The sequence below is a fragment of the Tiliqua scincoides genome, chromosome 6 (genome assembly GCF_035046505.1).
Source record: "Tiliqua scincoides isolate rTilSci1 chromosome 6, rTilSci1.hap2, whole genome shotgun sequence".
Classification (NCBI taxonomy): Eukaryota; Metazoa; Chordata; class Lepidosauria; order Squamata; family Scincidae; genus Tiliqua; species Tiliqua scincoides.
Window position 1 is genome coordinate 10304449 of NC_089826.1, and position 25064 is coordinate 10329512.

The 25064-nt window shown below is 44.0% G+C and overlaps 1 protein-coding gene across 2 annotated transcripts in view; it reads right to left on the bottom strand.

Annotated features, from left to right (window-relative positions):
• Positions 1–3987: 3987 nt before the first annotated feature.
• TMEM150C (transmembrane protein 150C) overlaps positions 3988–25064 on the bottom strand; it is a 43917-nt gene continuing 22840 nt past the window's right edge. For both annotated transcript variants that reach the window (XM_066632623.1, XM_066632624.1), the window contains exons 2-8: positions 21893–21974; positions 20907–20957; positions 18562–18594; positions 18366–18433; positions 16189–16316; positions 10663–10840; positions 3988–8049 (exon numbers count right to left, since the gene is read on the bottom strand). In XM_066632623.1, the coding sequence (XP_066488720.1) occupies positions 7841–8049; positions 10663–10840; positions 16189–16316; positions 18366–18433; positions 18562–18594; positions 20907–20957; positions 21893–21972 (747 nt within the window). In that variant the 5' untranslated portion in view covers positions 21973–21974 and the 3' untranslated portion in view covers positions 3988–7840. The remainder of the gene's footprint in view (positions 8050–10662; positions 10841–16188; positions 16317–18365; positions 18434–18561; positions 18595–20906; positions 20958–21892; positions 21975–25064) is intronic.

A 25064-nucleotide genomic window follows, 5' to 3' on the forward strand; every position in this document is an offset into this window, starting at 1 on the left:
TCCTGTTCTCCATTATTTATCCAGTTGGTAGTAGGTAGCATAATATTTATTGGCCAGGTTCTTTTAAAAGTATTACAAGCGATGGCTCGCAGGCTGGATATTCTGCTCCGAGAAGCCAAGGAAGGGAGTGTGTATGAGTTCACTGAGCTGCAGACTGCAGTTGTGATACAATAGAGGCCTTTCTAGGCAATGTTGGTGTGTCTACGCAGGGAAGATGCAATTGGCTTTTTGTATAGCAAGGCGGGAAGAGCCATGTGCTGTTTCTCAAGCTCACATGTTCAGTTGAGAAAGTTGCATTTTGAATTTTCTCTAGAGTTTTCCCAGTGCCAGTGAGGGAAAAGCCAGTCTAGTGTTTGTGCAAGGCCTTTTACAGGTCTTTTAGGCATTGAGCTAATGTGAGACCTGAAGGTCTTGCGGTAGCTCAAGGCCTATAAAAGGCCTTGCACAAATTCAGCCTGCAGCTTCCGTCCGACAGTCACAGGCCAGCATGGGCTCCAATAGTCTCAACTGGCCAGAGGCTGGTTGGAGACTGTGGGCTCCCTGTGGGATGGATTGGGGGTCCCTGAGGGTCGCAAATGTTCCATGAGCCGGGATGTGGGCACTCCTGCTCTAGACTGTTGGGAAAATGTCATCTTTTCCCTGCAACAACAGCACTGAATGTGATGAATGCTAAAAGATGGAAGTGATATTTCTAGTACACATACCACTTGGAAATGGGTTTCCTTGTAACAACTGAGCCAGGACATAGACTGAAGCAACATCCTGAAACTAAGCATGGTGGGATCCGGTCAGTGCCTAGATCAAAGATAAAGAACGCTATTCAAGCTACCTTGGACTGTTGCCCCAAACTATTTTGATACCTATTATTCATTTTATGAAAAAGGTTTATAAATATCTGTCTGATATTTCATACTCATATCGCACGTTGGGAGCCCAGGACTGATCAAAAGCATACACAAAAGCTCCCAAACCAAAGAACTTCAAGATACAAACATGCCTGGTCCTATGTCCATAGATGGCTAGTTCCCATTTCCAAGTGTTCCCTATTTATGCCAGCTTCAGCCAGCCCTGTTAGCTTGCCTTTCAAGCTCACACAATATAGAGTACTGTACTGTAAAGACTTTTTTTCCATATGTTTGCTTCCAAGAATAATGGTGGTGGACAAGAACAAAACAACTTACAAACAGACCTCTGGAACCAGATCTGTTCCTAAGTAATTTCTGCCCAATGTTGCACCAAATATGTACACCTATAGGCCAGGCAGAAATGCGTTAAATTGTGCAGCGTCTGTACTTGTCAAATTTCTCTCCAGGCATGTAAATAAGCAGTCAACTTAGGGCCAAATCCTATTCAATTTTCAAGTGCCAGTGTAGCTGTGCCAATGGGGTGTGCACTGCTTCCTGTGGTGGTGAGGCAGGCACAGAGGCCTCCTCAAGGTATGGGGACATTTGTTCCCTGACCCTAGGGTTGCATTGCAGCTGCACCACTGCTGGAAAGTTGGATAGGATTGGGCCCAGCCAGTGGTTAAACACTGAGGGGTTTGAACACTGCCACTTAGAAGCAATAATGGTTTCTGCCATTCCCAAGAGATTGCTTACAAGATTCTTATAGTCAGCAAAAATGCTCCCCTTCGAATAGTTCAATTAAAAAATTTTTTAAAGATACAGTTGGGAGACTATAATCAATTGTTTCATTAATCACACTGAAAACTTCATCCCAATATTTAATTGCCACACACTCCTACCAGCAATGTACAAAATTCCACAATCATTATCAAGATTATAAGTCTTAGCTAGAGCTGATAGAAAACCATGCAGTGGTTTTCCTTCAAACTACGACATGGGGAAGTAGCAAGACCTTCAGAAAGAATATCTTGCCAGGTCAGTTCAACTACATTATGGGTAAAATACTCTCTGCCACTTGTTCCTGATAAACTAAGCTGTGTTGTTTACTACCACCGAAATCAAATGGCTATAGATCTTAGATAGCACACTGAGTTGTTTTTAGATTAACAACTCAAAATTAGATAACAGAAGGACTAAGGAGCCACACTTCATTTTTTGCTGATGTAAAATTAGCTATTTGATGGTGCTGAAACCAAAGAGGGGCTAGACTGCCAATTTAGTCTTTATTTTTTTGATAAGTCCACTTTCTATCATTCATTACATCAATGAGGCCCAAATCCTAACCAACTTTCGAGCACTGGCATAGCTGTGCCAATGGGTCGTGTACTGCATCCTGCAGTTGGGTGGCACTCATGGAGGCCTCCTCAAAGTAAGGGAATGTTTGTTACTTTATCTCAGAGCTGCATTTTCCTTATGTCGGTGCTGGAATGTGAGTTAGGATTGCGCTCTAAATCTTATAACATCAATTCTCTGTACTGCAATAGTCTGAAACATATTGAATGCTCAACAGTGGAAAAAATGTTAAAGCTGATACTTGAGGGTTGGTAAATGTAATACTCTTGCCTTGAGGTCAGGAGAAAAGGTGATGGTGGGAAAAAGCCAGGATTGGCAATAATGCCCCATGATTGTCTTGTGCCCCCCAAATGCCCCCCCCCAAAAGCTTAGTGTGCCAATTTCTTCAGGAACAAAGAAGCATATAAATTGGAATGGAGGTTTTTTTGGTTTTTTTAAGTTGGTCTTTAGTTGAGTAGTTTTAACATTTCTGTAAGATGCACAGAGGACACAAAAATTGTATATTACAGAAATTTTAACTACTATCTAAGACCTTTTTCAATCGCACCCTTGCCATGTGTGCTTCCAAAGGATGACTGCTAGACTGTTGAGTGTTCAATGTAGCTCATTTTTACGACACATGTTTTGTACTCACAATCCCTGGCATCTCCCAGTAGGGGAGAAAGTGCCCCCACCTGGAACCCTTTCTACTTTTCCAATACAAAGACCCCTACCTGGAACCCTGAAATGCTACTGCCACTCAGTGTAGATACATTAATATGGAGCTGGAAGGAGCAAGGGTCTGGCTCAGGATATGACAGCTTCATGCGTTCTATAGAAAAGAGCTACAATTCCCAGTGATGATGATGAGGAAGAGGGTAGTCCTTTCCTTAGGGACATGGCAGGGGGACATGACAGAAAATGGCATCAGGATGCTAGCAGTTGGGCGAAGAATGCTTTATCCCTCTGGCTAGCAACCAGTGTTCCTGGAGAGCCACTTCAAGAAGTGACTGAGAGTGCTTGAACTCCCTACTCTTAAGCCATTTCTTCCCAAATTTGCCTATACTCAAGAAATCAAATGTGTATACCTGTGGGCTGGGCAGAAATGGGTTAAAGTGTACTGCAAACATTTTCTCTTTTGCCTCCAAGTTGGCCACACCGGGGTTATGTATACCATATATACAGTATTAAATATATATCCTATGTTTCTTCCATGGAGTTCAGGACAACCTTTGATGGACCACTGAGGTTGCAATGGGACTTAGTTGAGGAGGGTTTCTTGGGGGTATATTTGGCCTAAGCTCTTAATGCTGCATACATTAAAGGCAGAAGCAATGTTGAGAAACCCTGTTCAGCAGGGAAGCAGGACAGGTCTCCTTCAGAGCCAATGGTTCTTTCATAGAGTGAATGGGTTGGGGATATCCCTATATGCTGTTCTGAGCTCTCTGGAAGTAGGGCAGGATTAAAATGTTATGAAATATAACTTCTCATACTGCAGGCTCAGCAAAGGCCAAGTCTGAGCATATTTGGAAAACAGTGCAAGAACTAACTGGTTCAGACTAGCTCTCAGGACTCAAGAATTTCACACTGAACCAAAATGAAAAATTGTCAACCAACGTGCTGGTTGCTTTGCTATTGTAAACCACGCCAGGTTCTGTAAATTGGTAAATTGGTAGGTAGGTCTAACAAAGTTAGACAGGCATCTTGCATCCCCACTAAGGAGAATGCCATGGATCTAGACCCATTTCTCTGTGCCACCCCCCCCTCACTGTTTCTCTGTGCACAAGTGCAATAATATACCTACTCTCCATAAAAGAAATTTATTTGGTGATCGTGTTTCAGTGTACAGTTCATTAGCCATTGCTTGGCTGTATTGCAATGTGCCATAAGAAACATTTTTAAGAAATGTACAATATATCACCAAAAAGCTTGAACATCAGCTTGAGTTGCATATTAGGAAAAAGAAACTTTTCACAAACGCTGTGATTTTTTTTTCCTCCAATAAAATTTCAAAATATAAAATGATAGAACATAAACATTTTTTTAAAAATATCACAGTGGACTATTTACAGTAAAACACATTTGAACAGAAACCTATATTTAGCTATGTGTGTGTGTGTGTCTGAATTTCTGCATACAGCTTCTATGTTCACCTTTCTTTAGCTGTGCATAAGATACATTTGGCTTGAGTTCACTTTGGATCCCTCTCTTGCAAGAGGAATCCTCATACCTACCTACTTCTATTTACTGAAACATTGGTGTACTTAGAAAGTTCCAGGTGTGTGCGTGTGCATTTGTTTGGTTCAAATACAAAGTATTTCATATCCAAAAGCAGACTTTGGAACAAAGTAAACATGTTATACTGTCCATTTTGACAAGTCTCGTTTCTTCTCACTTGAACTGAGGCCATTAACCGAACTTCATACATATCAGTAACAGGAGAAAAGAGTTCAACCCATCTCTACCTGTTATTTCTCAACTCTTTAATGTTTTGGATGCAGCATCCTGAAATTAAGAATAAGGCGTCTGGATGTTTTTGTTCCAAAGACCTATGCCCACACAGCAACAATTACTAATCCATAGTGCTAAGGTAGCCATCTTTTCAGTTGACTACCGTGGTTGTGTCTTTAACAGTAGATGACTTGTAGCAATTACAAGGTGGGTAGGTTTCTCTCCATGCTGTGAAGAGCTCCACCTGGTACTTTCTGCACATCGAGCTGCTGTTAAAAAAGAGGCTGGACTGTTTTTTTTCACCTGGTCAGTTGACAACCCTGCCCTGAGCATTAAAGTACTTGACATGCAGATGTTAGCCAATAAAGCTTTTTGCAGACTGGAGACATATGTTAAGGTCTGCAGATCAAGGGCCTGTAAAAAAAGAAAAAATGGCAATCCTAACCTGTAACTAGTTTTAGGATGGGTGGAATCCTGCAACTGCTCTAGAGGCACATTCTATTTGCATTTGAAGCAAGTGAGAATCTTAGAATAAGAGGTATGGACTCCCTCTGTGCAAGCGAGGTAGGGCTCCTTGGGCCCTTTAAGTGACAAGAACTGCCTACCCTCAGCTCAAAGGGGCTCCTGTGTTTAAAAGCTGTGTAAGCAGAAGTAGCCTGTGGTACCACCTGCCAAACTTCTCCTTGCCATGCATTTATTAAAGGCACAAGAACCCACTTTATCTTTGGAAAACCAAGAATGGCCATCATTTTTTTTTTTACTAGCCCTTCTCTTTTTAACAAAGTAAACAAATCTAATTAGTTTTCTTTGGAATGGAGATTAAATGAGACCAAAGGCTTTACCTGCAGGTCAAGCTGTTCTTAAAGAGCCCAGGCCAGTTAAAAAAACTAGCAAGTAGCAACAGTAAACCCAAAGTGAAGGCCCCAGTGATGGGCTGCTGTGGTATTTTTCATATTCCAGAGACTCATCAAAATGACAATTATAGTTTTCCATGGCACCTCCAATTTCAGAAATAAGAGTAGGGTAATAAGGATGGGGGGAAATCAACTGTTTTGCAGTAAGCACAAAGATGGAGCATGCATCTGTTGTAGAATCATAGATATGGTTTTGTAGGATATTCACAAGCCCCTGGTTCACTCACTCAAACTTTTGCTCTAACTTCATTCTCTGGAGACTAAGGGAACTATACTGAGGTTTAGTGGCCATTAGATCATCTGCTTTGGCTGGCTGGCTGGCAACAGCAATACTGTTATAGTATACAACCAATACCCACCTGAATTGCATTTAAATTTTAGATCACACCCAACGTACTGCTGTGACTCAGTGTTTCCCTGAGTCTACCAGGCTTGCCAAAATAGGTAGTTTTTAAAATATTAGGCAGTACAATGGAAACACTAAATACATGTTTTTGGGTTTTTTTAATGTATATATTTTGCCTTGATTCCTAAACTATAGTTCATATTTCAGAACAGTGCTCTAGTTAAGTGATAGAGTAGACACAGGTTCATCTCCAGATGGGGCAATAGTTCCTGCCGGGTCTTATCTGGATAGCAAATGTCTAAACACACAAGTTGGGTTCTGTAACCAGACTTGCCTTTGTTTAAAGGATATGGGCTTTGTGCCTTTAATAATTTTTTTTTTAAATAATAAAAAATAAAGGCTTTGTGCCTTTAATAGCGGCACAGAAGGCAGAAATCCAACAGGTAAAGTATGGCAAGGAAAACTTTGCCTGTTGATATCCGCCTGTCACAAAGGCACAGAGCCTCTGCTGAGAGTGCTCAAGACAGAGCATGATAAACATCTTGGGAAAAAGCAGCTGTCTAGAGCCTGCTTGCCCAGGAGGAGTCAATGCAGAAAATCTGTCTTGACTGTGGCTCACACTGGTCCTGACCAGCGAGGGCATAACCCTCCATGCCTTGCTGCGTGAATCAAAAGTCCGGGTTCTTTTTGCTCTTTGTATAGGGTCACCAACTTTTTCCCCCCAGCACACTGCTTACTGTTGGGAGATACCTGACATGCAGAAATCTAGCAGGTGAACCTTTTTCTATAACTCCATAACAGAAAAATGTGCTGCATGGCAGGCATCTTGTATGGACATCAGAGTTCTCCCAGAAAACAGCTGGCAATTCTAAGCCTGAACTTAGGAGAAGAACGAAAGGGGTACTCCCTTTTGCGCTGTTGTTCTAGAAGTGGACCAGACTGCTCAGGGGTTGACAACTTTTCAGGAAAGCTCCTGCCTGACAGGCAGACATTTAATTTGCACACATATATCAGGGATTGGGGGTGGAATTACAGTAGGGTTCCCAGATTGCAGCCCAGAGATTACTTTTAAATCTGCTGCTAAATCAGGAGACACGGCTTCTCCTTACCCAGTCCTTGTATCAGCAACCTCATCTGTGGCACATCCTGAGATCTGTTTGCTTCAGCAAAGGGGGTGAGAGAGATGACAAATGGACCAGAGGATAGTCACAATTGGACAAATCACAGTTGTCAAGTCTCCCAGTAGCAGGTTTCAAAGTAAACTCTGGGTTTCAGCCTGGAATCTCTTGACTGCAGGGAACAATGCAGGCTGCATGGTCAGATTTCACTTCCTTTGCAGGGGTGTTCTGTAGAGAAAAGGCACCAGCCTTTGCTAAGAGCACTTCCTGCATTTCAAAGTCTGGACTTGGCAATTCAGAAAACCGATGTGTAAACAGGCCCAGAAAGGGAGCTGCCAGCGCCATCTTGCTCTGAAACTCATTACAAGTTCACAAGGGAATTTACGAGGAATGTATACCCATCTTTCATAGCTAACCTCAGGGTAGCACTGGATCTTACACAAGAGCCACTGAGTTGCCACTATTCTGTATCTCTTTGCAGCTTCCTCTATCCAACGTCTATGACAATACAATGCACGACACAATTTCAGTGGGCTGTACCTTTCTCCAATGATAAGACACAACGGGAAGGAGAAATACACAGCCCAATGAAGCCACCTTGTATGCCGTGTTGTTGTATATGTTGCAAGGAAGTTGGAGCAAAGAGACATAGAGTGGTGATAGCTCTGTCATCTCTCACAGCATCTAGTTCCGCCCTCCAAAGAACCTTTCAGTAACTTGCCTGGAATGGCACGCATGGGGAATGAACAGGTATTTTAAAAAATAAGTTGGAAATGGGCCATGGATTCCATTATGTGACTGCAGATGCCCAAAAGGAAGAGGAGGCTGGCTGGGCTACACCTGATCCGTTTGGTACTCAGATGCTTCAGAGAGGCTTTCAGAAAAGCTGAGGAAATTCTCCTGGTACTCGGAGCAAATGATCTCGAACCGGTAGTGTCTGAACTCCACAGCGAAGGTGCCGAAGTAGGAAAGGAAGCACATCACCATGCCCCACTGGATTCGCGCCGCATGCATGTGGAACGTTTGGGACATCAGGATGAAATCTGAAGAGGGATCAAGGAAAATGAGCAGAGCAGGCACAAGCATACAATGCAAGCAGGTTCTGATGTTGCCTTATAGCCTGGGTGGTGGTGCTAAGAATACGAAGCAAATTCTGAACCAAAGAAAGCTGAGCTTTTCAATCTGTTCGTGCAAATTGGGCTAATTAATGTGTACCACTTGTGCTGCAATTCTGGTTACACTGCAGAATTTTTTTAAAAATTTTGCTCCTCGTGGGAGGCGGAATGTGGACACTGAAGCCTTGCCCCTGATCACTGAATCCACTTGGCTTCTGAGATTTCAGCAGACGTTGACAATACATTTTCAAACATGTCTTCATAACCATAAGGACTAGAGCAGTGTTTCTCAAGTATGGGTACCACCTGTGGTACTTGAGGTGGTGTCTGGTGGTACTTGTGGGACACCTTGCACCTGGCAGTGAGACCAAGAATGCAATAAAACAGTGGTAGGAAGCTCAGGGCCCAATCCTATCCAATTTTCCAGGACTGGTGTAGCTGTGCCAATGGGGTGTGCACTGCATCCTGTGGTGGGGAGGCAGTCACAGATGCCTCCTCAAGGTATGGGAACATTTGCTCCCTTATCTTGGGGCTGCATTTTGGTAGCAGCAGTACTGGAAAGTTGGATAGGATTGGGCCCTCAGTGGGCAGAGCTCCAAAGTATGCTTTTCTGTGCTCAAAAAAGCCCTCCTGTCCATCCTGAGCCTCATTTGGCCTCCCAACCCGGAAATAACTGGAGTTGAAGTCATCGCCAATTACTTCTGGTAGTACTTCAAATAGTCCGGGCAGAGGAGATGAGAACAGGACAACCCTGCTAGTCAGCCTCCCCTTTAAGGGGAGGCAATTCACATCATGCAGTCTGGAAAAAAACAGTTGTGCGGCCATGCCTCTTTCTGACATGTGGTCTATGCAGCCATGTAGAAACTTAACCAAGTGAAGGACCTCTAGAAAGATATAACTGTGATCCTTTTGCAATAGTATTTTGAATTCTTCAGTTCCTCCTTGGAAGATGTCAAAAACCTCTTGACATGGTTTGGAATGTCAACTTCTTGTCTTTCTTCATGAACACTCAGAGGCTTGCTCTGAGACCTTTCACCTTGAAGAAAGAAGACCCACAAGTGCCCTATTCCAACAATGCAGTGAGAAAAGCTTTCCCTGTAAATCCTTGATTCTGTCTAACCACTGAAGCCACAGGAGCCGTGTCTGAGCTGCCCCAGCTGGTCATCCTAAAATATGAGTTTCTGAAGAGCCTTTAACAGCAACTACTCCTATCAAGCGACAGTTCATTGCAGTCTGCAGAGCTTGTGTAAGTACATTTCAAATGACGCTGTTTACCAGACTAAACTTGCTGTGCTGTTTTATTAGATCCTCACCTCTGTCCGGAAGGCATCTTTTAGGAACTGAATTAGCTAGAAGAAAAGCATGCAAAAGGTATCAGCTTGGCAAATTTCCAATGTTATGTAAGCAAAACCTAAATAAAACTAAGGGCCCAATCCTATCCAACTTTCCAGCACCAGTGCAGCCTCAATGCAGCTCTGAAGTAAAGGAACAAGTGTTCCCATACCTTGAGGAGGCCTCTGTGACTTTCTCCCCACCACAGGATGCAGTGCATGCCCCATTGGCATGCTTGTACCGGCACTGGAAAATTGGATAGGATTTGGGTCTATGTCTGCATGTGAACATGAAGGTACAGTCATAAAAACTGCACCACCTCAATACAGATTAAATAATCCAAAATAACCACCACTCTTTGGTTTGTATCTGCAATAATTAGATCAAAAAAATCTGCACTTGACACCAGAAAGATCTGCCACCAGAAGGATACTGTTAAAGGGCCCTAATGTATTTCTGTTACACAGTTTTGTCTATAAAAACCATCTTGACATTAGTAACTAATTTGGGATTCAACAGACAAATATAAAAATACCAAAATTAAATTTGAAAGTTATAATTTTAGAGTATGTTTCCAAAATACGTTTCAGGGTGAACGTTCTTTTTTAAGGACAGGTTTAAGGTATGGACCCATGGTAGTTGGCAACCTTCAGTCTCAAAAGACTCTGGTATCGCGCTCTGAATGGTGGTTATGGAACAGCGTCTAGTGTGGCTGAAAAGGCCGATTCGGGAGTGACAATCCCTTCCACACCGGGAGCAAGTGCAGTCTGTCCCTGGTCTGTCTCCCTGGCAGTGGGCCTTCCTTCTTTGCCTCTTTGCCTCAGTCTGTTGGCCAAGTGTCTCTTCAAACTGGGAAAGGTCATGCTGCACAGCCTGCCTCCAAGCGGGATGCTCAGAGGCCAGGATTTCCCAATTGTTGAGGTCCACTCCTAAGGCCTTCAGATCCCTCTTGCAGATGTCCTTCTATCGCAGCTGTGGTCTACCTGTAGGGCGCTTTCCTTGCAAGAGTTCTCCATAGAGGAGATCCTTTGGGATCCGGCCATCATCCATTCTCACGACATGACTGAGCCCTGTCAATAATGCAATTTCTCTATCATCTTACACTTTCACTCAAACAGCTTATTTTTTGGACACCAAAATATCAAAATATGTAAGGCAAATTTTCCACTTCTGAGACTGGAAGTTCCAAATTGTGGAATTAAAGGATACAAAGGACGACGCAGAGGGTTATTGCTGCTGACAAGACAACTCGTGGGATTCCGGCTTTTCTTCCTTCATTCTTCAAGTTTATTTTGAGTGTAAGTGCAGCCTGGATCCAGCAGGCCAGGGTGCCAAAACCAAAGGTCAGAGATGTGCCAACATTATGGATTTCTTCATCGTTGGAAAGCTACAAAGGAAACAGGACGTGACCTGTTTAGATGCAAGGACTTCCTTAATAAAACCAAAGAATCACTGACTTGCCCTACACTTCCTGATAATTCTACTTTCTGTTGTTCTACCTGGTCACTTGATCGGTATTCAACCCCATATGCAAGGGAGGGGGATAGGAGGGACAGAAGGCCTTGCTTTCCCAGTAATTTTCCTTCTCATCCTTTCCTGAATCTAAGCTGGATTGTTCTTAAGATACTCAGAACAAGGAGTAATGCAAGGGCACAAAAGGCACCTGAAACAATTCTGCCCTTTCTGAAACAGATCAGAAGAGACAGCTAAGGCATTCCACCTTCACATCCGCTCTTATAATCTGGCCCTGGTGGAGCACTGGTAATACACTGCAAGCCTGATACTATCTATGGGTTACCAGTTTTTGTGCTGCTGCCCCTCCACAGACTTTACATTTACCTGCTTACCACAGTAACTGGATTTGGGGTTTTGAAGAAAGAAGAATTCTTTCCCAGGAGCCAAGAAGTCCTACATGCCACAGCACTGATGTGCTAGTTTCTTGTAAATTTACAGGTCCTCAGAGACCCTTATTCCCTTTTAGGGAGGCATCACTAGTCCACATCTGCCAATAAACTATCTCATCCGCCTGCAGCAGCAGACCTCTGACGTTAAATGGCATCTAAACTGGGCTTTTATGGCATCAGGATAGTCAAAGTCTGGCTCACGCAAGTGCTGCTTTTGCTTATTTGATGGCCTGAAGGCATAATCCAGAGAACTTTGCAACTAGTTGTGTGCACTTCACCAATCTTGTACTTCTCAGTCCCTGCTTATGACAATTGGAAGAGTTTCAAAAGCAATTTGTAACGTGGCACAGAAAAGAAAAGGTAAAAAAGGAGCCCAAAAGGCACACACACGCCTCTCTGAGTTCTCTCCTACTTATGGCATGACAAGGACAAGAGAAAATCTGCTAGAAAAGATCCCTAAATGGTTTCCACTGAATTCAGAATTACTTGGTGTTCTCCATCTTTACATATATTCCACCTGGCTGTATTTTAGATAGAGGTGACACAGCATCTCTGTCATCTCAGTTGACCTGACTGCCATTTGGCTTCTTCCTACCCACAACTGCTTCCATTAGGCCAGGGGTCTCCAAACTTTTTGGCCAGAGGGCCACATCAAATGTCTGGCACGGTTTTGAGGGCCGAAAAAACATTTAAATATAAAATGTATATAAATAAATTAGAGATGGAAATTAGATGTATGAATAAATGAATGAATGGGCTCATTCATTCAATCTCTCTGGCCCTTAGAACACCCTCCACAGAGCATAGTTCCAGTAATGTTTGGCAAAGTGGGCCAGGGGCTTTCAGGGAACAAGAGGCTGGCCGTGGGCCAGATAGAGGCTCGCCGTGGGCTGCATCTGGCCCCCGGGCCGGGGTTTGGAGACCCCTGCATTAGGCAGCCATTCCACTGTCATTATATACCTTCATTATGCTGTGGTGTAGAAGAACTAGAACCAGAAGATGCTTATCTTCCTCTTCCCTATCCATAACTCCTAGCTTTGGATCATGTCTCTTAGACTGTAAGCCATTATTACAAAATGTAAACCATCTTGAATCCTTAGTAGAAAGCAATGTATAAATGAAGTGGAATATTGGACACGAGGGGTCTTATCTCCAGGAAAAGGGTTTGCTCTGACTATGGAAGCTAACGAAAAGTAGCTTCTTTGAGGCTTGAGCCTGTATCAGTTGATAACAGGTGGAGCCTGTTTATCTGTGGATTTTTCATCCGAGGATCTGGCTCAACATGGATCCCCCGGACTCGCACTGAATTAGACATGGCTCAGCCTGGATCCTCTGGAGGCAAGGTGAGCTGTGATGTGCTTTCCTTGCCTCTGGAGGGTGTTCGGAGTGCCAGGGAGGCTGCACACAGCCTCCTCAAATAGGAGAAAGTCAGTTCTGGTTTTTCGGAAAAACTGGAAGTGATGTTTTAAGGCCTGAAAAGGCCTTCAGAGAGCCAGGGCCCTCCAAAGTCTTTTTTAGGTCCTTAGAAGAGCCCAGAGGCCTTATAAGTGCTTCGGAGAGTTGGGGAAGCTGTGAGCGGCCTTCCTGGTGCTCACAACACCCTCCAGAGGTTAGGGGAGCACAGTTTCCTTCACCTCTGGAAGGTTAAATGTGCCTTAAACTGTACTCACAGTTTTCAGTATTCACAGGGGCTCTGGGATCAGAACCCCTGCAGATAACATGGGTCCACCTGTATTCCTACTTTTCCAAGCATTCATTTAAATCTGTCTGAATCTACTACTTAGCCTTAGATCTTAGATTATTTATGACAACAAACAATATCTCAAGGAAGAGAGTATGCTGTACAAAAATTTTCCCCAGTTTTTTACATGGCAAGAAAAGCAGAAATCAGCATGCTTTATGCAAATGCATAAAGCATACACAAATTTGCATACACAATTTATTTGGCTGCTTGCCAGCAGGGAAGCACTGTGGTGGTCACTAATGCCTGGCTTCTGACCATAGAAAATCCTGTTCAGCTCCATCTCTGGCTTTTGAGTTTTCTTTGTCCAGGAACGGTAATCTTTGAGAAATCTGCTTTTTATAAAAATGAAAGATGCTGTTTTCAGGATGCCAAATTCTGCAACTAATACTAAATTTCATGCTTACTTGGTGAGATTAGGCGGCACGCCCACAAGTGTGGGGTTCCATAGGTAACATTGAGGAGAACAGCAACCCCCATATCTACATGTAAGCTTTCTTTTAAAAAGAATAAAAACCCCTTTGTAGGTGACCACTTATCATGCTCCCTTTTGTGGTTTGTTACATTTTTGTTACGTTCTTCTTTCAAGAGCTCAGCATGGCATAAATATAGTCAGGCTCCACAATGTGGTTGCACTAAAACTGAATACATTTTTTTTCCATGGGTCCAGAAAAACCTATAGGAATCACTGGCTTTACACAGCCTGGTCACAGAAGAGAGCAACCAAAATTATTACTGGGCTGGGGCACTTCCCTTATGTGGAAAAGCTACAGCGTTTGGGACTCTTCAGTCTAGAAAAAAAGGCTGAAAAATACATACAAAATTATGTAGGGGATAGATGGATCTTTTCCCTCTATACAATACCAGAATCAGAGGACATCCACTAAAATTGAGTGTTGGGAGAGTGAGGATAGACAAAAGAAAATATTTCTTCACTCAGCTTGTGGTTAATCTGTGGAACTCCTTGCCACTGGATGTGGTGATGGCATCTGGCCTAGATGCTTTTAAAAGGGGATGGACACAATTTCTGGAGGAAAAGTCCATAACCTATGTGCAACCTCCTGGTTTTAGAAGCAGACTACCTCGGAATGCTAGGTGCAAGGGAGGACACCAGGATGCAGGTCTCTTGTGTGCTCCCTGAGGCAACTGGTGGGCCATTGTGGGATACAGGAAGTTGTACTAGATGGGCCTTTGGCCTGATCCAGTGGGGCTCTACTTATGTTGTAAAGCCAGGTCTCAGTGAAGCCCAAAACATTCTTCTGCTTGATTTCGGATATTAACCCAGTTAGATACTGTACTACAAACCATTTCCTCAGTTGATTCAGGAGTTCAGTCAAAACTTCTTTTGATTTTAAGCTATTGACTTTAGCAGTGCAACCTGCATAAGGGGAAAATATATCCTGTCTGATCAGCAGTTTCCAAGTCATACCTTCCCTCAGTAAGTCCTATTTGTGCTTGGAGCCTACAAAATGAGAAGATTGTGAGTCCTGTTGGATCTATCTCCCCTTGAGCCCACTTGCAATGGCTCAGAAGAGGCAACCTGCTTGCAAGAATAATACAAGCACATCCAACCAGGTTGTATGTGAAATCAGTGAATGAACCCATTTTGCTATCAGGAAACTGCCCTCTCATGGCCAGAAAAGAAAAGGCAGAAGATTATTTTAAAATGATGAAACAAAAAATTCATAGTTCAGTCTCCCCACTGATGGCACACATAATGCCCTAGCTCCGTTGGAATGCTAGTCAGGTCAGGGGCTAAAAGATCCTTGCCTACTTTCTCTCATGCTTTGTCAGAGACTGAACAGTATGTGTCCACTGCCTGGGTTGTGAGGTGGCAACCCTAAGACATTATGGAACAGAAAACGACTGCAGGCTCTAATCCTGCTTGGCAATATGACTGCCATGTCTTCTGGAAGAAATAGGTAGGACAGAGTGGATACTGCAGATCCAATTCTCATTTATCCATAAGACCTTCTGGAGCCCTGAGATCAGCATATGAGACCTTTCTTCAGGTGTCCTCTGAAGAGGAAAATTATAGGAACTGCCAGAGCACGTTTTTTCTCTGTAATGGTGACACATTTGTGAAATGGCCTTTCCAATTACGCTTACCAGGTTTCCTCACTGTGTTAAGGTAGTGTTAAGTGGCAGATAAAAAACATTTCTATTTACCTCAGAGCTCTAGCCCTTAAATATTTTTAACAATAAATATCACTGCCTTGTCATGCTGATGGGGCTTGAGTAACTCAATGAGGCTATGAGCTTTGCTGTGTAGGGACACCCAAGATGGACAGGTCATAGCAGAAAGCTGTGATCCACCAGTGATCCACTGGAAATGGCAACCCAGTATCCTTGCCAAGAAAACCCTATGGACTTGAGTATCAAAAGGCTAAAAGACATGATGCCAGAAGATGAGCCCCTCAGGTAAGAAGGTGTCCAATATGCTCGTCACCTAGGCAATGAACAAACTCTGGAAGTTAGTGGTAGACAGGGAGGCCTGGCGTGCTGTGGTCCATGGGGTCACGAAGAGTCAGGCACGACTTAGGGCACAATCCTAACCAAGTCTACTTAGAAGTAAGTCCTATTTTGTTCAATGGGGCTTACTCTCAGGAAAGTGTGGTTAGGATTGCAGCCTAAATGACTGAATAATAACATCAAAAATAAATATATGCTGCTCGGAGCTTTTCTTGCTGAATCTTTGTTGTTATTTTAAAGCTGTTCTGTATTAATTTACAGTATTCTATAGAAGACTAGTTGACCAAGTTTTGATCAGAAGTTTGGTGACACGAATAAAGACACAAATCTGTATATATGCTATAAGATGGACCACTGTGATTATGCTTTGACTACGGATAACCCCAGTTTCTACTCTTGGTATCTCCACTTCATTCAAAGATCAAGTAGCAGAACTAGGAGCAGATACCTTGGAGAGCTACAGCCAATCAGAATGGACAGCGTTCCGACCAGTGATCTGACTCAGTAAGGCAGTTTACTACAGTGTATAAGTAGATTGAACTTTCATTAAGTAGGAGGGGAATGAGAGAGAGAGAGAGAGAGAGAGAGAGAGAGAGAGAGAGAGAGCATGAAAGGTACCTGGAAGTTGCCCAAGAGGGTCATTCCAAAGGAAGCCAAGCACAATGCTACCAGGCCACTCACATTGAGCCAGGGGTTCAGGACCTTTGGCTTTAGCTGAATAAAACGCAGGACAGCCACAATAAGTGCTGAAAGAGGAAAGAGAAAGTGATACAAACACTTGCAATTAGAGATCCAAATAATAAATATAATTATACACTCTAACTGAAGTGTACTTGTCAGGTTTTTCGGGAGTGCCCACGACAGCCTACAACCAGGCAAATCTCTACAGAACCCAAGCATTCAAATAGTTTGCATTCTGTTTCAACTATATTGTCACTGGCTGAACCATTAGCAACCTGGATCAGCCCCTATTCCCATGTAAGGATCATGCAGCCTGACCTTAGATATCCAATTTGCAGCACGTGTAGACAAGATGCAAAGGAAGTGAGGCTTCTGATACTTTAATAGCTGTGCAGAAAAGGCTGGTCTGTCATGCCTGTCATTATTCCTTCTTCTACACATGAGAATCCTCCTATATTACAAAGTGTAAATTTTTATGGGCACAGTCAGTGTCTCCTATCCTTACATTATAGTACCCTAGAGTGGCTTGCATGAATCGACCAGCTGGGAGACCTCAAGCTGCCTCACCCTCAGATCTAGATTCCAAATTTTCTTTAGATTCTTGTGAGGCTGTTACATCATAGGGCCTCAGAAGCCCTCTCACCCAGCAGTTAGCCTGGGGGCGGGGGACTGCAATCTCTGTGTCTCTCAACCTCCTTAGGAAAGGAAGCTGCATCTTCTGTTCCCCTTCTGTCAAGTAGCACCATGGAGAAAAACCATGGAGAAAAACCATGCACATAATGGAGGAGGGCTGTCTTTGAGTTGAAGTGAATGCCAAAACGCCCCCTTAGTCAGAACTCCAAGTGCCTGCTAAAGCACCCATAGGAGCCAGTTACGGTTATGGAACGCAGGTCTTTGACCATTCTGATTCATAAGAAGAGCCCGGCTGGATCTCACTGAGTGTCCATTCAGGCATCCATTTAGACATCATGTTTCCATCAGCAGCCAGCCCGATAGTGTTTGAGCAGGGCAAGAAGGCAAGAGTGCTCCTCCATTGCTTGCCTCCAGCATCTAGTATTCAGAGGTATACCACCTCTAGTAGCATAAGGTTCAACTGAAAGTCGCTTTTAGACTATTCATCAATTCCCAGATGATCACCCAGTGTCTAGTGCTTGCTGGGATTCTTGAGGAGAATGCAGGACTTGGGTGGATCTTTGTCTGATCCCATCAGGCACTTCTAAGCAAGACCTACATACTCAGGATCATTTCATGCATGTGCCAGCTGTTAAGAGATCCCACTTATGTACTCTTACTGAGTACATTTCAAATGCACTAGATGCCCATGGGGTTCGAGTCATGCTTTTACAGGCACTAAAGTCAGCCTAGCCTAGCCTAGAGGCACATTTGCTTGTTACAAGCAACTAGGTAGTTGAATATTTACAAGCCAGCTGAATGGCTCTTATGTCCAATTCCTTTCTATAAATGGAATGATATTGTAACGTCTGTAACAAATAAATGGTGCACTCACCATCTGTATATGCGTAATCATTTTCTTGTGATGTTCGTGCACATGCAGGATTTTAAAGCAATAGGAACTGGTAAAAATGTCACGCAAGTCAAAAATGATTGCTAAGATGAGATGACTTTAAAAATCAAGCAAATAAGGAAAAAAATGATGCTCCAATGTTTCAATATTTTATAAATATTCTCCATAATGTTTATTTCATAGGCCTCACTGAGGCAGTAAATCTGTGTCCTGGCTATACCACTCCAGACTGCTGACAGGAGCTCACATGGTTGTCTGATCGCCATATAAAAAAAAATGTCCTGCCCATAGAAAAGTAGCATGTCAAGGAGATGGGTTTTAGCCTAGTGCTTTCCTTCACATGCTTTCTGTGTACAAGGTATATTTTTGAGCCTCCACCTGCAATCTCAAACAGGACAGCTCGGACACAAGTATGCCACCTCCATGAGGACTAGGACTATAAATAACCAATAAAAGTTGGTTATTTATTACAGCTCACAGGAATTCCAGCATTTCACCTAGACAACATTTACTGGGCTGCATGTGGTGATTCCCTAACATGAATTAGAAGTGACAAAACGAATTGAGATATTCTTCATGCAGTGCCTACCTAGGAATGCTGCCATGTTCATGACTTGGCTAAACACACAGCTTGCAGGAGGCGCATCACCTGCAATACTTCAAAAAATATAAGGCGTATCATTGTAACTCTACTAAGCCTGCAACAAAGATAAATAAATCAATAAAAGTTGATTGATAAGAAGGGGCCCTGTTGGAGAAAAAATAATAGAAAGCAACCTCATTACCTTATATAAGGTGGTCTTTGAGAACCCGATTTCCTAAGGGGTATAAAAAGAAACCAACACACAAGTCAGTATTACAGAACTCATTTTCTGTGCTAGAACTTGTTAGCTTAGGTTCAGTCCTTGTTAGCCATCCTGCCCTGGTTCTCGGGCTGTACCTGGGCCTCCCCCCACACTGCATTCCCCTAGATCAGGGGTGTCCAAAGTTTTTGGCAGGAAGGCCACATCATCTCTCTGACACTGTGTGGGGGGCCGCGGAAAAAAAAGAATTAATTTACATTTAAAATTTGAATACATTTACATAAATGAATATATTAAAGATTAACTTATATGAATGAAAGAAGGTCTTGCAATAGCTCATGGCCTATAAAAGGCCTTGCACAGAGCAAGGCTGGCCTTTCCTTTGCTGCTGCCACTGCATCACAGACGTGAAACAACAAGCAGTGGAGGGAGCCCTCATCCCACAGCTCACGCAAGAGGTCAAAAAGTCGCCCTCACGCTGAGAGCAGTTGCGTTGGGCCAGTGCGGGCTCCAGCAAATCTCCAGAGGGCCAGAGGCTCATTGGAGACTGGGGGCTCCCTGAGGGCCACATTTAGAGGCCTCAAGGGCCACATGTGGCCCCAGGGCCGGGGTTTGGGCACCCCTGCCCTACATGTAGAGCCCACTGCTATGGCAATTAGTCTTTCTCTCCACTGTGCTGCAGCCACTCATCAATAACACCTCCTCCCAGGATGGTGCATGTGCAGACATATGAGTAGTACACAAAATTTGAAAGGGTGACTATATTCCCTTACCCCTCTGCAAGCCCCTCAACCACCAACGGGTCTCCTTGAACCTGCACCAGGTCCGTGGTCCTTGGCGCAAATCCAAGGCGACGAAGGGGCATGTCAGTTCATTCCAGAGAGGATGCCAACTCCCCTGCCTTCAACACACCCCAGGTCCTCTGCCATTCCGCCCCACTGCTTCATTGTGCCCATCATTGTGCAGGTGGCCCACCTATCTTACTAAGCTAGATGGGCCGCCTACATCACCGGCAGTGGTCTAGAGGCATGCAGCTACACACTTCTGGATTGCCATTTGAGATGCCACAAAGCATGTTCCACTGCTTCCAGTGGTGGCCACACCACATAGGACTGGGCTGTCACTTTATTAAGGCTGTAATCCTATACACAAGTGCATGGGAGTGAATCCCACTGAAATTCATCAGACTTATTTCTGAGCAGACAGAGAACCTGTGCTTTTACAGGCACCTGGTACATGGTTCACAACCAACTGAGACTGGTGCCATCACCTGCAGCAGGCCCTGCCCCTATGCCACCCATATATATCCAGCTTCCGCTAGTAGCCTATGAAGCTCTGCTCTCTCTTCCCCAGTAGTTCAAGCCTAAAATCTGCCTACCTCTGCATTAGCAGGGCTATTAGCAGACTTAAAAATCAAGCAGGTTATCACAAGAGTAATTTTCAATAAATGAGTGCGGAATCCTATACAGTGCGCGCCGGCTCACCGCCAGCACGCACTGTCACAAATATGCCATAAGGCACACTTGCAGGCTCTAGTACCAGTGGTCTGCCAGTGCTAGCTCAGCACTGGCTGGAGCTGGATTAGTGCCGGCGGAGCACCAGAGCTCCACCACTCAGCAGTTGCATGGATTGCCAGGCAGTGGAGAGGTAGGTGGGGGCGTGGGGGGAGGCAGCATTCTGGGGCGGGGGGAGGCAGGCAGAGGGCGGGAAGAGGGCAGGGAGGAGGCGTGCCAGGGAGAGAGAGAGGGGCGGTAGGGAGGCGGGACCTGTGGACCTTTGCTTCACCTGATCCTGAGCCTCTGTTTCAGGCCGCCAGCCCATTAAGGAAGCTCAAAATTCTACACTGACCCTTGGGTCGACGTAGAATCGAGTAGCTGCATTGCAGGGCTACTTGGCTTACCCGGCAGAAGGGAACGAACTTCCCCTTCTCCCAAGGAGCCGTCAGCATTGCCTGTGGAGCACGCAGGATGCAGTAGCAGCCATTTTGGCACCACTACAGCCCGAGGCGCTGAGAGCCCAGGATTGGGCTCTCACTCTGTGCTGTTTTTTCTCTGTGTTCTCTTGCTGTTTAAATTTGTGTTGTTTAGCTTGCACAATCCAGAACTATGAGTAGAGAGCACTAACTGGATCGGACAGTTAACAAAACATATTATTATACTGTGTTGCAGTACAATCAGTTGAGACAAGCTACCAAGAGTCTTGATAGAGTAAGGTCCTCCATACTGCTTTGTACCCATGCATCCACATATAGCCTGCCATCCCTGATGCTGGAAAATTTACAGATACTGAACAACAAGGGCATTGGGATTAGAAAATAAATATTTTACCTGTCTGCATTTAGTGGCATGATTTTGTCGTCTTCTACGGCTATAAAATATCTGCCAAAACAAGAACAAAGACAATTAGAAAAAGTTAGTGGGAAAACTGTCCACTTTCTCTACATCAGGCATAATTTTATAAACTTCCATCATATACCCCCTTGGTCTCTTTTTGTCTAAAAAAACCCACTCAAACTCGTTCCTTATAGAGAAGGGGCTCTAGGACCTTCCTCTATAAAAAGGGAAATTTTGATTTCCCCTTTCTAGCTCTATAAATACCCTTTCTGAAACACAGTGACCAAAATGGTACAGTGGTTACCACAGAGGTAACCAAATAAAATTTCCAGTGGTCAGGAACAGGTCTTCACTGACCTGTCTAGCACTGCGCCCCTCCCTCGGATTAGCCAAAACAGAACAATATAGTCCAAGGGACAAAAATTGCAAACTGAATAATGCAAATTATGAGAAATTTGTTCAATTGGCATAATTTATTATTATTATTTTATTAACGTATACCCCGCCTTTTTGCCCAACGGGCACACAAGGCGGCTCACAACACTTTAAAAATACAACTTTAAAAACAATCATTAAAAACAATTTACAATAATTAAAAAATCTAAAAACAAAAACAAACAAACTTATTTACACAGGCCATTTGCATTTGGATTGCCTGGGTCCAGAGTTTCAATTCTTTTTTTAAGAAGTAGGGCGCGCGCGCGCACACACACACACACACACATTTAGCAGCATACATATAATAATTATTAAGAATGTTTATATAGTGCTTTTCAACACAAAAGTTTACAAAGCTGTTTAAATAAATGTATCTGATTTTAAAGAGCTGAAACCCCTATCGAAACAATAGAAAGCATTCAAGTCAAGAAGGACAGTAATGTTTTTCTCTGATGAAGAGTTATTTCAGCTTGAGACACACTGAGACTCACTGAATTGGTTTGAAGAGTTAACGCCATTCCCCCTGCACAGAGGTCACTTACACAATCCATAGTCCTGCTGATGTAAACAGTGTCAACACAAGAGGTAGGAACATCCATACACTGCACTTCTTCCCACCCATGCCTGGGGAAAAAGAAAAGAGGGAATAAAATAAAGCAAAAGAGAAAGATATATGAAATTTGGTGAGGATTAGTGACTGAGAGCCCAATCCTATGCATGTCTACTCAGAAGTAAGTCCCATTAGAGTCAATGGGGCTTACTCCCAGGAAAGTGTGGAGAGGATTGGGCTGTTATTTATTAGAGACCTTAACTCAAAAAAAGAGCTTGTGCACAGTGTCCTCTACGTCTACAAGATGGTGACACGCAACGATATGGTGTACAATTACAATTGTTTATCTCATTTGTATCCCACCCTGTCACCAAAGAGATCCTAAGGGATATGCTCAGTGGCGTAGCTGGGGGGGGCTCCGTTTTGCTCCCCCCGCTGGGAATGGCTCCGAAGGGAGGGGCCACTTGCCCGCCCTGCTGAGGGTCCCCGCCAAGCTGGGCGCTCCTCCCCCTTCCAGCTATGCCACCGGATATGCTACCTGTGCAAATAAATAAAATAATCACAATCACAACTTAAATTGTTGGAAATGTAAAACAGTACAAGTTTGTCTTGACCACATTTAGTGGTGGTACATGCAGACAAAAAGCTACTGGAAAAAGATAAAAACTTTACACCAGTTATTACGGCCAACCATAATTTGACACTGACAGGGTTTGACATATTATGGGATGATACACAGCTCTATACTCCAATCCATATGACAGCAAGGCGGCTGTGGCTATTCTGAACTGCTGTCTGAAGTCAGCACCAGCCTGGATGAGGGTACACATGTTGAAATTAAGGGCGCAATCCTAACCCCTTTTGTCAGTGCTTTCCAGCACTGGCATGGCGGTGCCAATGGGACGTGTGCTGCATCCTGCAGTTGGGTGTCACTCACAGAGGTCTCCTCAAAGTAAGGGAATGTTTGTTCCCTTACCTCAGAGCTGCATTGCCCTTATGTCAGTGCTGGAAAGCACTGACATAAGGGGTTAGGATTGCGCCCTAAATCTGGTCAAGAGGTACAATGAGTTAGGAGGTCTATGACCCACGTTGTGAATTGTCAGCTGCACTGGATGAGGCTGAACTCCGAATGAAGGAGCAGGTTGACAGTTTGAGAAGCTTCTGGATTCAGTCTTTCACCTGGATGCCCAGGTGTCAGTTGTGACCTTAGGGTGCTTTTGTCCAGCTTGCATTGATACACAAACTACATCCTTTCTTGAGTCAGTCAAGGATGGTTGTCCACACACTTGTTGGCAACCTTCAGTCTTGAAAGACTATGGTATCGCGCTCTGAATGGTGGTTCAGAACCTGGTCCACATACTGGTTACATCGTATTTGGATTAATGTAATGCACTGTACATGGAGCTACTCTCCATTCAGAAACTTCAATTACAGCCCAATCCAACTGGGCTCTATTGCTGCCAGATCCAGTATTCCAGCAGTGGGAGACGCTTTATGGCCATCATAAATGGCACTCCAGAAGTGTGTGGAGCAGTGGAGAGACTGGTGCAGCTTCATGAACAACAGGGGGGAAAGGAAGCCCGCTGATGAAGGTGAGTCAGTGGGGAGGGTGGAAAGGGATGGGGAGAGAGTGAAAGGGGAGAAGGTGGGAAGCACTTTAGAGATGGGAGGGGGTGGCACCTGCTGCAGGTGATTTGAACTGGATGCTGTCCCTTCCAGTATAAGCCAACATATCAGCTTTGTCTCCTAGACTTGCGCCACTTAAGGGGCTGGTGTAGGTCTGAGGAGACCTATTGATGATTAGGAAGCTTACAGAAGGGTAGTAGTAGTAGTAGTAGTAGTAGTAGTAGTAGACTTTATTCAAGGCGGTTTACATAGGCAGGCTATTTAAATCCCGGTAGGGATTTTTACAATTGAAAGAAGGTTCTATCTTTCAAGAACCACAACATTTCGGATGTTTCTTTCTGATCTGGTTTCACATTCTGGCCTCCATCCTCCCACGCTCAGAGCAGATGGAATAGCTCGGCTCAGCTTGTCAGCTGCTTCAAGGTCTCACAGTGCCGGTGGCCTCGAACTGGCGACCTGTGGATGTTATCTTCAGGCGAATGGAGGCTCTACCCTCTAGACCAGACCTCCTGCAAAGGAAAAATATCTTCCTCCTTTCCTCCTCCCAAGGATAAATATTTTTCCTTTCTCCTCCCATGTCTCCTGATCCCCCTCCCCCCAGCATACACTGCCTGTTTAGGAACAGCTGCATGCTATGGCACAGAAAAGGACAAGATTGGGCTCTTAATGCAGAACGTGGCCCCATGATTGTCAGCCAATATGAGGCATGGTGAGCACATCAGCTTTATCAGCTGCATGGGGTGCCTGTCTGTTTCTGGGTCCAATCCAAGAAGCCGGTTTTGACCTTTAAAGCTCTGCTTGGCTTGGAACCCAAAAACCAGAAGGATCACCTCTCCAGGGTATGAAACTGCAAGCCCTTTGACACCAACCAAGAGGACTTCCTTGCATGTCTCACCACTGGCAGAGGTGGTGAGACATGAGGGGGCAGTGACATATGAGAGGGCTTTCTCCACAGTGGCACCCAGGAACTCCTTATGCAACTCCTTTGTTGCACAACAAAGTACAATAAAAATGAAATCAATAATTAGCAACAACAACATATTAAAGCTGTAACAGGATGGGGGGGGAAATGTAACTAAGAGATGAAGCAGATCAACATAAAATGTTGATCTGCTTCATCTCTTAGTTACATTCCCCCCCCATCCTGTTACAGCTTTAATATGTTGTTGTTGCTAATTATTGATTTCATTTTTATTGTACTTTGTTGTGTTTATATGTTGTTAGCCACCTTGATCACCTCTGTTGTGGGAGGGACGGGTGAGATTAAAATATGGTAAAAATCACCAGTTACATACATACATACATACATACATACATACATACATACATACATACAGAGAGAGAGAGCGAGCACGCAATAACAAAGAAAACACATGAATAAGAGAACTGAACTTTATTTATAAATCTCTGTAATATTGTAACTTGATGTATAAATCTGTTTTGAAAATGGGATTATGGAATTTCTGTATTGTTAATTTGTAAGTATTTGTAAACACACACACACACACACATACACACTCTTTATTAAGTTTCTCAGG